This window comes from Electrophorus electricus, chromosome 11 (genome assembly GCF_041902795.1).
Source record: "Electrophorus electricus isolate QZ-2024a chromosome 11, ASM4190279v1, whole genome shotgun sequence".
NCBI lineage: Eukaryota > Metazoa > Chordata > Actinopteri > Gymnotiformes > Gymnotidae > Electrophorus > Electrophorus electricus.
Window position 1 is genome coordinate 23,128,640 of NC_137507.1, and position 12,958 is coordinate 23,141,597.

General features: G+C 53.5%; 1 protein-coding gene across 17 annotated transcripts in view; it reads left to right on the top strand.

Annotated features, from left to right (window-relative positions):
* The window catches only part of ptprfb (protein tyrosine phosphatase receptor type Fb), a 116,503-nt gene that overhangs the window by 40,232 nt on the left and 63,313 nt on the right, over positions 1–12,958 (top strand). For 15 of the 17 annotated variants that reach the window (XR_014126162.1, XR_014126164.1, XM_081723827.1 and 12 more), the window contains exons 2-4: positions 185–352; positions 10,260–10,405; positions 12,648–12,789. Coding sequence is in view for 15 of the 17 variants with exons in the window: in XM_081723827.1 (XP_081579953.1) it covers positions 256–352; positions 10,260–10,405; positions 12,648–12,789 (385 nt within the window). In the remaining 2 variants the exon portion in view is untranslated. Of the gene's footprint in view, positions 1–181; positions 353–10,259; positions 10,406–12,647; positions 12,790–12,958 lie in introns of all 17 variants that reach the window. The other 2 variants (XM_081723829.1, XM_081723828.1) reach the window with 1 other exon arrangement.

Consider the following 12,958-nt stretch of genomic DNA (forward strand, 5'->3'; position numbering starts at 1 on the left):
CTTTGCAGCACGCCCTCCTACCCCCCCCCCCCCCCCCAACCTTTTGCCTTCCAGGACGCCCCGGTTTTTCTGTGATTTTTACTTTCCATGATTACCGCCATCGTTCCCATTCTAATAAGCATGCGTGTCCCTGTTTGTGTGTGTGTGTGTGTGTGTGTGTGTGTGTGTGTGTTCTCTCCAGCAGGTTTTGGTCTATGACTGCGTGAGAGGGACGAATCGAGCGCCGATCGCGGAGGAGCCGTGCCAACTCGGAACATGGTGCCTAACGTTTGCCTGTCACTGCCCTTCTCATCCTACTGGCTGCCTCTGCTGCTCCTGCTGGGCTGCGTGGTGTCCCCCTCGCAGGCAGACAGTGAGTACACGCACTCCCGAACGTGGCTTCTGTTTTTCAGCCCATGAACGATGCTCTGACGTCGTAGTAATGCGACAGTACAGGTGAGACTGTCGCTACGTGGTTCCCGTGACGATGCTGGCGTTTTGTACCACTGAGTTTTCGGGCTGGTTTCGGATGGTGTCAAGGTAACGCAGCCCGGCGAGCCCCCCAGGAAACATTAGACGACGACAACACACTCGCGCGCGCAGACACACTGCATCGCCTTTTATGGGTTCTCTCCAAGTGTAACTCCCAGCAGCCTTGTGAGGGTTATCTCGGGACACCTTTGCAGCTAGCATAAGTTTCCATGATCCCCCACAGCTGTATTTCTGACGCTTTGTAAAAACCACATCCCATGTCACAAAACAGCTTTACGCTTAATCTAAAATAATTACATTTTTAATTAAATTTACTAAAATTAACAAGCACGGGCGTGAGGATGGGTAAAAGGACAGGCAGTGATATTGACTGCCCGAATCCTTCTCGGTCGTTCTAGTACCAACCCCCCCGAGTGGATAAAGACTATTTACCCAGCAAATGTTCCCCCTCCCCCACCCTTTGACTTTGCTCATCACCATAATTGGTTCGGTCCCCTGCGCATCGACGCGCTCCAGCTCGGCACATTAGCGAGGCACGTCGCCTCCTCATTAGGCAACGCGCACACCACAGCGGGAGACGCCGACGGACTGCCGGCTGTCGAGACGTCACACCGTTCCTCCTGCGATTCGCAGCCGTTCCCAGCGGGCAAACGTTCAGACGCGCTCGAACGCTTCCCAAGCAGATGAACCTCTCCATACAGCGCGACCGACACGAGCAGCGTTGCCCTCGCACATCGCTGTCTGTAATCGGAAAGGCCTGGAGGGGTCAGGAGTGCCCAAGGAAATTACAGGGCGGAGAAAGCAGAATGGGCTAGCTGGACGGTCCACTGCCACCGACTCAAGCCAGGTTCTCTCTCAATGTATTGGGCTTGGTGAAAGATTACAGCTGCTTCCCGTGGTCTGGTGCAGCGCTTAAAGGAGACTGAAGTGCTCGGTGCTTATAGCCCTGCAGGACTAGACAGTTTGTCTTAAGGGGATGGAGATTTGTAATTTACACTTCACCTATTTACACCTATCTGTGTATTTGTCTGGTGGTGTTTGGATATTCGCGCAGGTTGGAAATGTGTTTATTTTTTGTTCGTAATGTGACGCCTGGGGTCCTTGCCAAGGAATGTACACAACATTTAGATTATTCTTGAAGATGGAATTTACCAAACATGAGGAATGTCTTTACGACATAAGGCCCCTTCAGCGGCAGATGTCTAAAAATCATCAAATTCATCACAATGAAAGTTCTGTAAAAATAATTTCAGCGAAAGTCACTGACGAGCTGCAACATCAGTCAACATGAGAACAAGACGGGGACGAATGGTGCTGTGCATGACTGCGGCGTTCGATTGGTTGACGAGTTTAAGATGGCGTCACACCAGGCTCACTACCGTGAGCTGGGTTTAACCCCTCCATCTCCCTCCCAACAGAACCGGCGCTTTACGCAACACATAACGTTGCTATGACAACAGCGCGTTCCCACCGGCGGACCGGCTGCGGGAAGCCCTTCGCTGGTGGGGGGAAGAACTCCCTGCACGTGTCGGGGCTTCCGAAGGCGGACATGCCCACCCCCGGAAATGGATTGCGTGCTGTTTCTACCAGCTCGTTAAGGCAGCGATCGGGCGAGGCCAGGACCGGGCACAGATTGGATTGCGTTCCAAAGCGCCCATATGGTCACCGGGAGGGAGCGCCGGCAACGGGAATTGATTCCTTTTAATTAAAAGCGACCGCGCCCGTGCTCGAGTGCCACTCCGGGACGCAATTCTGTTAGTCCAGAGCGGCAACCCTCTCGACGGCGGTCGCCGGTGGAACACTCACACGAGAGAGGACGGAGAGGGTGGTTGGGAACGGAGGTTAATGATCTGAGATGAATAGCTTAATTACGGAGCTGGAGAGCAGGGCCGCGGGCAGCCGGCCAAACCGCTCACCGCAGCCGGACGACGAGATCAACCCGCGCCCTTCACAGAAAGGCAGCCGCCACAACCCAACCCCTCCCCGCCACACGCCTGTCCTTCTGCCGATAGGTATAGTCGGCAAGATTTTTGGGTCACTAAGGAGAGGAGAATCAGACTAGCTTCTCTGGGGGGGTCCCTGGGGGGGTCCCTATCCTTGCGAACACCTAAGCACAAGGTTTGCGAGGTCGACTTTCAACAGCGGCTGCAGGGGGCATCCGGGGTGCCGGCCACGCCCCCCAGCACCCACACCACAAGCCCAACCCTGCTCGGCCTCCGGTTCGGCCTTTCCATGCTCATTTCTGCAGTGCCTTTTTCAAATGCAAAATCGAAGCAGAAGGGATTCCACGTGCAGTTTTACAAACAATGCACACCGTAAAAGCAAAGGTGAACAAGAACCATCCTGGATTACCCTTATTACTAAAAATGTTCGCGAAGTATGATGCACTGTCAGGTACTTTTTTTTGTTGTGGTTTAGTTCTAGTTTTAAAACTAGGGCTTACTTATAACTTATTAATAAAAAATTGACCCGTCAAGACCTGAGCAGTTTGCTTTTAAATCCCAAAAGCACAGTAATTACATTTTCCCCAACCCTGTGAGAGTTTAAAAAGGGTAGGCATGGAGAAGCTGTCTAGGGCGTGGGAACGACGAACACAAAGGGGACTTCATCTCCGGAGGCCAGTGAAGAAGGTCGTTGAGGGATATGGCGCTTTCTGGCTGACGGATGGCGTGACCTGCATTTGCGGTCTCTCCCGGAGGGATCTGTGTGTCCCAGCCCAGTAGGCAGGACACGTCAGGCTGCGGCGACAAGCTGCCCGGTAACCCGTTGGCTATCCTCAGCTTGGCCTGCTCCTTCCAGGCCGGTTCCTACGTGCTCTGGGAAGGCCCTGAAAGCGAGCGTACTCGCAGGTTTTTAATAAGACCAGAGCCAACCGAGGTAGAACAGGAATCGAATGCTTCATAATATTCTGGTGTATAGTTAAAGCCTGGAACGGAAAATGTGTTTGGAGACGGGGGGTGGGGTTGCGAGTTTAATTTCAATGCAAAAGTTGCGTTTTCTATAGCCGGACGAGCAGAGGCAGGCAGGATAATGAGAGAGCTTTGAAAGTGGGGCCAGATTGGAATGTCCAGATATTTGTCACTGGACACAAGTCTTCTGTCCGGTCTGCCATCCGGACTGCAGCGGTAAAGGCTGTGTAATGGAGTCCCGTGTTCCAGGAGCCCCTCCAGCTACTCCACTGGAGTGCTCGCAGGAAAATGTCAGGTTAGCTCATATTACATGCCGGTCATGATAAACGAATCTTGGTCCGAGCCGTTGCCACCCAACCCCTCCCCCCCATACCGGCGGAACGTGGCTTCTCCCGACGCCCAAGGTCCCCGCCGATCGCTCTGCGTTAACCTTTTAAAAGACTTCCAATCTGTCGATTTCATGCCTCCTTAATTTTTCACCCTGCGCATGACTGGCTACGGCGCACGAGGGTGCCCCACAGGGGCTCTTGCAGTCGCCTTTCCACCAATACCAACGAAAGCTGGAAGGGGTAAGATAAAACGAGTATTTTTACCCAGGAAACGGACTCGGATCGGTCTCTGAAATTTCCGGATCCCACGTTCCGGTCAGCCCAGCCGGTCGACGGGACATCCCAAAATGCCACAGCCCATCGTGCCCGGCCTCCCCGTGCGGCACGTCTGCCGCGGACAGCGCCCACGTGAGCGCCCCGGCTTTGAGGCGCCTAACGGCGCTGCCAGCATTTTTTTTTTATTTATTTTTTATTTTATTTTATTTTTTTTTTTAGCCTCCACGTCTGCTGTCTACACCGAGGAGACCGTCTGCGTGATGCTGAATGACTCCATTGTTCTAGCACGAGGGTGAACAGAGACAGGGCACTGAGGTATTCCCCTACCACCACCTCTCTCTCTCCCCCCCAATCTCAGCGCCTTTGATCAGAGAGCCCGTCGACAGTGGAAACCACAGATAATGAGCCGTCTCTTTGAAAAGCCCACCAGTTTAAAGGCTAACGCAGCGGCCGGCCCCCGGCCGCGGCGGTCACATGATAGCGCTCACCTCTATTATCTGGAAGCGTCTCTTTTCCATCCGCTTTGTCAGACACACGAGAGAGACGGGAGAGAGCGCACAGAGCTAATGCCTTCAGTAAGTGAGTTTCTCCACACGGGCCGTGCGTGTTCACTCCCACCAGCGGGAGGGACTTCATTAAATCTAAATTTGCGTTCACTCAGGGGGGGAGGAGGGGACCATCAGGGCTCTGAGCATGACAGCACATGCCTCAGCACGCGGTCCAGTTTATATACATGATCCAGGGAGGCAGGCCGCTACTCTGACAGGTCATTTTTTAAATTTTGTTTTGACAGTGTATTTGTTTACTGACATTTCAAAAAGAAATGAGAACACACTGGCCATCACATGTATGGAAGAAATGTCATTTAACCAGGGTGACATGCCGGAAAACACAAAACGCAATCTGTGTTGAATGAATGATCAAGAACTACATAGCTCCTGCTTATGGACTTTGATCACATGAGACCAGGTCTTCTTCCCAGCTGAAACCAGAATGTCCTTAATACAAAATATACAAGAAAAACAAACTTAAGCTTAGAGCAACAACTAAAAAGCCAGGTCTGCTTGAAGTGGATTAGCCGCCAGACTCAGGTGAAGCTCCAGACGGCACCAGTCTGGAATCCAGTGGAGAAAGGCCATTAATGCTAGTGCTCTTCACAGAGGGACCAGCAGGAAGGGCTAGTTGCAGTCGAAGTGTATGTTCTGGCCCTTAATAATTCACCGAGGACAGAGAGCCCTGCACCCCACAGCCGTCCCACCGAGCGACCACTCAGAGGTGGGATACTACTTCCTTACTTCTTGTTTTGTACTGTCATCCTTTTTTTTAGTTTCCACCCAAGCATGTCGTACCTGCCGCTGCTACTCCGCTGACGTGGCTGCCCCTGCCTGTCCCGACAGCTGCTCCTTACCACGACGCTTTTTCCCCACTCAGCAGGACTGTAACATGGACGTTAAGGACGGGTTCATCGTCGCGTCAGTAATGCCAGCAAGAAAGAAATAAATGGATGAAAATTCCGCTCACTTGATCTGGCTTTACCGAGAGCTATTAGGAAGCACATTCGGCGCAGAATTGCTGTTAAACGTTGCGCTGGAAGAACCGTCGCCGATGGCGGCAGACACGTTTCCGCCAAATGTGAGCGGGGAAAGCTAAATCACTAATCTGCTATTAATGAAAATGAAAGGCTGCCTCTCTTGTTGGAGTATCGATCCCTCCTGCTCTTCTCGGACGGGGGCCCTTGCCTGGCGTTCGCCGCGCTTCACACTCCAGCGGGCTTTACCAAACGCGCTTAAATGCATAATTCCAGCTTCCGATAGCCCTGTAATTTTCGCTTCTTAAGTTGCGTAAAGAAACGTTTTTACACACTAGTACTTGGCGGGCATGGTTGTCCTGGAGAGATGAGGGGCCTGGTCACACTTGCCACTTCCATCTCCACTGCGTCTCCGCTTGGATTTCGGGCGGCTCAAAAAGCGTCGCGCTTGGCTCGCAGGTCAAAGAGCGCCGTCTTCGTTACCTCGGATTCCTCAGTCCACGCTTGGAAGCGCTCTCCTCCGCTATCATTGTACAAGCAGGCTGCATAGCAGGTTCACATCATGGTGCGCCCCGCAACCGTGTCCGATGACGACGACGACGGTGATGGAGGCATCGATGCATTTCCGCTTAGGGAGATATCGTTCAGGCCACAAATGCAGCGTGGCCGTGCGCATCCCCTGACCACCTCTTAATGTGGTTTGATCGACTGGATCACGGTGCATCTCCAAGACAAACATGACCCCGTTTACTTAGCTGTGACCATTTGTGGTCTGATTACACGAGGCGCATGTTTCTAACGGGTGGAAATGGGATCTTTGGTTGTTTAGTTTTGGGGTTTTTTTTCCCCCACCTCACTGCCTGTGTCGGAAGTTCCGTCACAAAAAATTCTCTCCTTTTTCAGAACACAGTTATATATAATAAAAAAAAAAAAAGGTTTGTGAGGTCTTTGAAACGAGGTGGAATTCCTCAGGATTCGCGTACTTCTTTCCGCGGCCGTGTTTCGCTCCCACTATAAATACAGCATTAGCCTCCATGCAAATGAAGGTTTCCTGTCGAGGCACCACGACGGCACCCGAGACGCACGGGAGGTCGTGGCCCTGCTCCTCCCCGTTCCCATCCGCAGTGCACCTCCGAGCGGGAAGCAACCCAAGCCCCGAGACCTCAGCTCTGTCAGTGCACGAACGAGGGAGCCACACAGACACTCGGCGGCAACGCCAAGGGACGTGTAAAGGTTGCAGCGCGGGGACGCGGAATGGAGCGACCGCAGCGGGAAAACCGCAAACGCCACACTGCGGATTTAACCGGTGCGCCGTCGCAGGTGGTTGGTGGCCGCAGCAGGAAAACAAGGGAGTCTTTTTATCCGCGGTTCTTAAGGAGCAGGAGATCATACAAGGGCGCTAGGAACCCTTGGCCAGAGGCGGCAGCTGAAGACAGCGGCGCTCCTAAGCACAGGAACCAATGAGCACATCGAGGTGTATTCACTCGGGGGTATGTTTGATTCTCCTCTGTGACGTCTCCCAACGGTGCCTTACAGACTTCTGCTTACGGGGAATCTTGCTGCGTAATTCTGCCCAACGTCAGAACGTTGGTGTTTTTGTTTAGTTTTTTTCCCCTCCTGCTGCGCTGCGATTTGACACGCACCGTCATGGGCGTAACGTCTCCTGAACAAGAAGAGAAAGCTCCCACAACCTGCCGACGAAGCCAAACAGAAACGGTGCGACAGATGTTGGAACAGGACCCCGGGAAGTCAGCATGCACCCATCGCTCCGAAGAAGACCCCGGGAAGAGTGGTCAAGGTCGCAGCGGGATCTTTCCCGGGCCTCGTCTTTTGATCGCGCATGCTGAAGGACCGTGGGGAGGAGGACCCTGCAGCCAGCTGGGGTGAAGGTGCGTGGCCCCCCCGCGTGGATGCTGGCGTGCATGAAAGTGACAGCAAGAGCTTTTAGAAGGATACGAGTTGTGCTGCAGTGCCAATCAGGCCCGTCTCCAGGGCAACCGGCACGTAAATGTCATTTAAATGTCAGCCTGGCCAGTAGTCTGTAGGGTCAGAGGAGTTCAGTTGGTACACTACGGATTAGATTTTACAACAGTTGTGCGCACACACAAACATGTGCGTGTGGACACACACACACACAATTTTGCATTACTATCTTAGTGGGGTATGTGTATTTCTGTACCTAAATAATGCCAAGCCGACTCCTAAACCTGAAATGTTTAAAAAAGCTCCACCCTGGACCTCAGTAACCAAAAGAAAATATTTTTGGTCTTTCAGTTTTTCATATAAAAACATAAAAATGACATTTTCTAGAAACACATTTTTCCTCAGCAGTGCAGCCAAATATCCTCCCCTCGAAACTCTGTCCTACTGTCATGTAGTCATTTTGTCCAAATAAATAACTAAATACGTTCCCAAGTTCACATAAACATGCGTGCGCACACACACACACACACACACACACACACACACACACAGATGTTGTCAGCGTCATCTCCGCGGAACCCCAGCACGAACGATGTCCTTGAGCAAGGACGAGCTGCCTCTGCTTCAGCTCTCCTGCCTGATCAAAAGGCCGCGCCATGGTCCGCAGGATTGAACAGACGCCCCAGTAACGCTGTGGACGGCCCGCGGGCTCCACGGCGTTCTGTGACTGCTATGAATGCGGTTCCCAGCCACGGTAACCTTATGTGCTTCTGTTCAGCGTGATTAGTTGCTAAAAAATCAGAGCGCTCATAACATGAAAGGAAGGGCTGTGGTTCCAGCTGGCCGTTCCCCCTCCCTCTTTTTTTGGGCACGCGAGACGGGAAGCTGAAGTCCAGATTCAGCGTGAAATTTCGGCAGGATCTGTGACAAACACTGGGATTGCCGTGCGATGACCGGAAAGACTAGGACATGTACACACAAGCCATTTTATTCAATCTAGAGGGGGGGAAAGCGGGAAGTGGAGTGAACTTTATATTTTGGGGGTTTTTAATGATGTCGGATAGCATTACTAGTAAAAAATGGAATAAGAAAATAAAACCAGTACATAATGCACTGGTTTAAGAACACTGGCTGGTAGTAACAGCCATGTTAAATGTAGTCTAGCTACTGTTGTCTACACCAGGGCTGCCATGTCTTTGATTTATAGAATGGTAACATAAGGCTAATTTTTACACAGTTGCTGAATCTGTGTTCTCATTAGCATTTCAACACATTGGGCAGTAGCATTGTCTGTTTTCTATTGTTTGTGGAACAGAAACACCCTTTTCTTCGACAGTTCAGCTTTAAAGATGCATGAAATTGACTTGATAAGTAGATAAGGAGCTGATGTCCGTTGGGAGGTTATCATGTCTTTCTCTTTCTCAGAGAACTTGAAGGTCATCTGGATGTATTCCATTAACCCAGATCACTGAGCTTCGCTGTCCACACAGGAGAGAGAGAGAGAGAGAGAGAGAGAGAGAGAGAGAGAGAGAGAGAGAGAGAGAGAGAGAGAGAGAGAGAGAGAGAGGAGAGAGAGAGAGAGAGAGAGAGAGTGTTAATAAGCATGTGTGATCGTGTGTGCGTGCTCGTCTGAAGGCTTGTTGGTTGTTTTCGCATTCGCCCGTACAGACGCAGTGCTAAACCGCGTCCCGCCGGAGTTTTGGCTGTAAAGGCGGACTGAGAGGGCGGGTGCGGTCGCTGCATTCTGTTGAAACGATTCCAGCACCCGGCACGCGATGGCTCGGGCCAGTCAAAACAAAACGCGCACAAAGAAAACCTGTCCTGCTGCTGTCCCCGACACAAGCCCGCCCTGGCGCCAGCGCCGGTTTGCTTTCCAGAAATGTGTTCTGAAGCTAGAATCTCCCCCTTCCTTACGTTGTTAAAAGTGAGACCAGTTCAGTTCGGTTCTTAGGAAGAAAATACACATTTGTGAAGATTTGAAAGGAGAGCACCAGGAGTTCTGGGAATTTTGAAGCTAAATTTGTGTGTGTTTGACAGTTTTTAACAGAAGTGAGATTTCAAACAAATGTGGCAAGTTGCCTGCGCCCTTGTCTGCCTAAGAATATGCGTCTTATGTAGATAAAAAGCCAAGTCTTTTAATCAATGCTGACGGACTCATAAGGTTTTTGTGCTGTCTGGTAGGAATGGAAGCCTTGGATTTCACCACATGACGACATCATTTCAGCTCGTACGGCGGCCGATATTGATGTTTTCCGACATTTTAAACATAACCACATATTTTACCGCCATTTTAAACAATCAATCAATGCGACACGATTCCTCTCAATAATATACAGTCAGTACACTCGGCGACCAATTTCAGTTCACAACAATACCCTTAAAATCAGGTTAACAGCACATATGTTAACAAGTACCATCATTTGACCAAAGGGTTTGTTGCCTGGATCATAGTACGCGCGTATGTACGTTCGCTTGAATCACAATGTCACACCCTAACCCTTGGAGTTGATGTTTCGTCTTTCTACAAGCTGCCAGGTCCCTGCATGCGTATGGGTGGTGGTGGTGGTGTTTTCTGCGTAAAGCGGAATACCTGTAGTTCTGCGTTCGCGGCGGAACTGCGGCGTCGTTATGGGACTCTGAAACAAGGCTTCGTTTTGCACCCGCCAAACTAAAGCTTTTAATTTATGACATTTATGACATAATTTGTGACATTTCTCAAGCGACATTGATTCTGCGCGGCTCCCGCACCCGGGCACGCTTGCGCAAGGACTAACGACCGTTTCCCTGTTGTCCCTCCCCCTCCCCCTTCCGTCTCTGTGCCAGGCTTGCCAAGTTTCGTTAAGACCCCGGAGGACCAGACCGGCATCTCGGGCGGGGTGGCGTCCTTTGTCTGCCAGGCGGTGGGGGAGCCCAAACCCCGGATCACGTGGATGAAGAAGGGGAAGAAAGTCAGCTCGCAGCGCTTTGAGGTGAGCGAAGTGGGTGGGGCGCAGGGGGGGGGACCCCCAGGTGTCAATCATGGGTCAGAGGAAAATCTCAGGACTTTTTCCCCTCTCTGCACCGGCTCAATTGCCCGTCAGCAGACCGTATGCCGGCACGGTTGAAGGAGCGGACAGCGTCACGTCAGTTTAACCGCGGGCCTCGGCTAATCCTCGCCACGCAGGTCGCCGGCACTGCCAGACTCGGGGTGGTGGTGTGCACGCCGTAAATAATAGGCTGCATGCTACTGGAGCAGTGTAACGTGTAGGTGCGAGTCGATCATTGGAAATGTGAAGCACTGTAACTCATCCCCCGGTGCAACACTGGGCTCCTTTTGTTGGAGACGTACAGCAGATGTTGTAAAAAGGCTGAGAAGCTCTTCGTCACGGCAGGGTCCGGTGGACGGCGGGGCTTCAGCCATGTGAGGCGCAGTTTTACACCCGAGGAAATGAATGTCTTGTGACTGAAGTGCAGGCTGACACAGGTGACATAGGGGTGGAGGCGCATATGGTGGTGCAGGCTGACGGGTGACGTAGGGGTGGAGGCGTGTATGGTGGTGCAGGCTGACGGGTGACGTAGGGGTGGAGGCGCGTACGGTGGTGCAGGCTGACGGGTGACGTAGAGGTGGAGGCGCGTACGGTGGTGCAGGCTGACGGTTGACGTAGAGGTGGAGGCACGTACGGTGGTGCAGGCTGACGGGTGACGTAGAGGTGGAGGCGCGTACGGTGGTGCAGGCTGACGGGTGACGTAGAGGTGGAGGCGCGTACGCTGGTGCAGGCTGACGGGTGACGTAGGGGTGGAGGCGCGTACGGTGGTGCAGGCTGACGGGTGACGTAGGGGTGGAGGCGCGTACGGTGGTGCAGGCTGACGGGTGACGTAGGGGTGGAGGCGCGTACGGTGGTGCAGGCTCGCACAGGTGACGTAGCGGTGAAGACGCGTACGGTGGTGCAGGCTGACGGGTGACGTAGGGGTGGAGGCGTGTATGGTGGTGCAGGCTGACGGGTGACGTAGGGGTGGAGGCGCGTACGGTGGTGCAGGCTGACGGGTGACGTAGAGGTGGAGGCGCGTACGGTGGTGCAGGCTGACGGTTGACGTAGAGGTGGAGGCACGTACGGTGGTGCAGGCTGACGGGTGACGTAGAGGTGGAGGCGCGTACGGTGGTGCAGGCTGACGGGTGACGTAGAGGTGGAGGCGCGTACGCTGGTGCAGGCTGACGGGTGACGTAGGGGTGGAGGCGCGTACGGTGGTGCAGGCTGACGGGTGACGTAGGGGTGGAGGCGCGTACGGTGGTGCAGGCTGACGGGTGACGTAGGGGTGGAGGCGCGTACGGTGGTGCAGGCTCGCACAGGTGACGTAGCGGTGAAGACGCGTACGGTGGTGCAGGCTGACAGGTGACGTAGGGGTGGAGGCGCGTACAGTGGTGCAGGCTCGCACAGGTGACGTAGCGGTGAAGACGCGTACGGTGATGCAGGCTCACACAGGTGACGTAGCGGTGAAGACGCGTACGGTGATGCAGGCTCACACAGGTGACGTAGCGGTGGAGACGCGTACGGTGATGCAGGCTCACACAGGTGACGTAGCGGTGGAGACGCGTACGGTGATGCAGGCTCACACAGGTGACGTAGCGGTGGAGACGCGTACGGTGATGCAGGCTCACACAGGTGACGTAGCGGTGGAGACGCGTACGGTGGTGCAGGCTGACAGGTGACGTAGCGGTGGAGACGCGTACGGTGGTGCAGGCTGACGGGTGACATAGGGGTGGAGGCGCGTACGGTGGTGCAGGCTGACGGGTGACATAGGGGTGGAGGCGCGTACGGTGGTGCAGGCTGACGGGTGACATAGGGGTGGAGGCGCGTACGGTGGTGCAGGCTGACGGGTGACGTATGGGTGGAGGCGCGTACGGTGGTGCAGGCTGACGGGTGACATAGGGGTGGAGGCGCGTACGGTGGTGCAGGCTGACGGGTGACGTAGGGGTGGAGGCGCGTACGGTGGTCCAGGCCAGTGGGCCCAGCTACAGGGCAGCGACTCACACTACACTGCTGTTTACCTACTGTGTGCCATGTCTCTCTCTCTCACTCTGTATGTTCTTTTCTCTTTCTTCTCCGCGCCTTTCCTGCACCATCTGTCTGTCTCTCTCCATTTTTTCTCTGTTTCTCATTTTCTTTTTCTTTTTTATCCCTCTCTTCTTTCCCTCCCATTTCCTTACCTCGCTCTCTCTCGCTCCCCCCCCAGGTGATAGAGTTTGATGACGGATCAGGCTCCGTCCTGCGTATCCAGCCCCTGCGCACGCACCGGGACGAGGCCATATATGAGTGCACGGCGACCAACAGCGTGGGGGAGATAAACACCAGCGCCAAGCTCACCGTGCTCGAAGGTACGCCGAGCCAGACCGGGGGCCTCAAAGCGACGCTCCCGTCGCCCCAGCACCTTGCGTCTCATTACCTTTTACTTTAATGTGGGAAACCGCTCATTCTCCGCCCGTGTAACAGTCGAATGAGAGCGACTTTTGCAAAAAGAGGACAGGGGACCTCTCATTAGAAAGA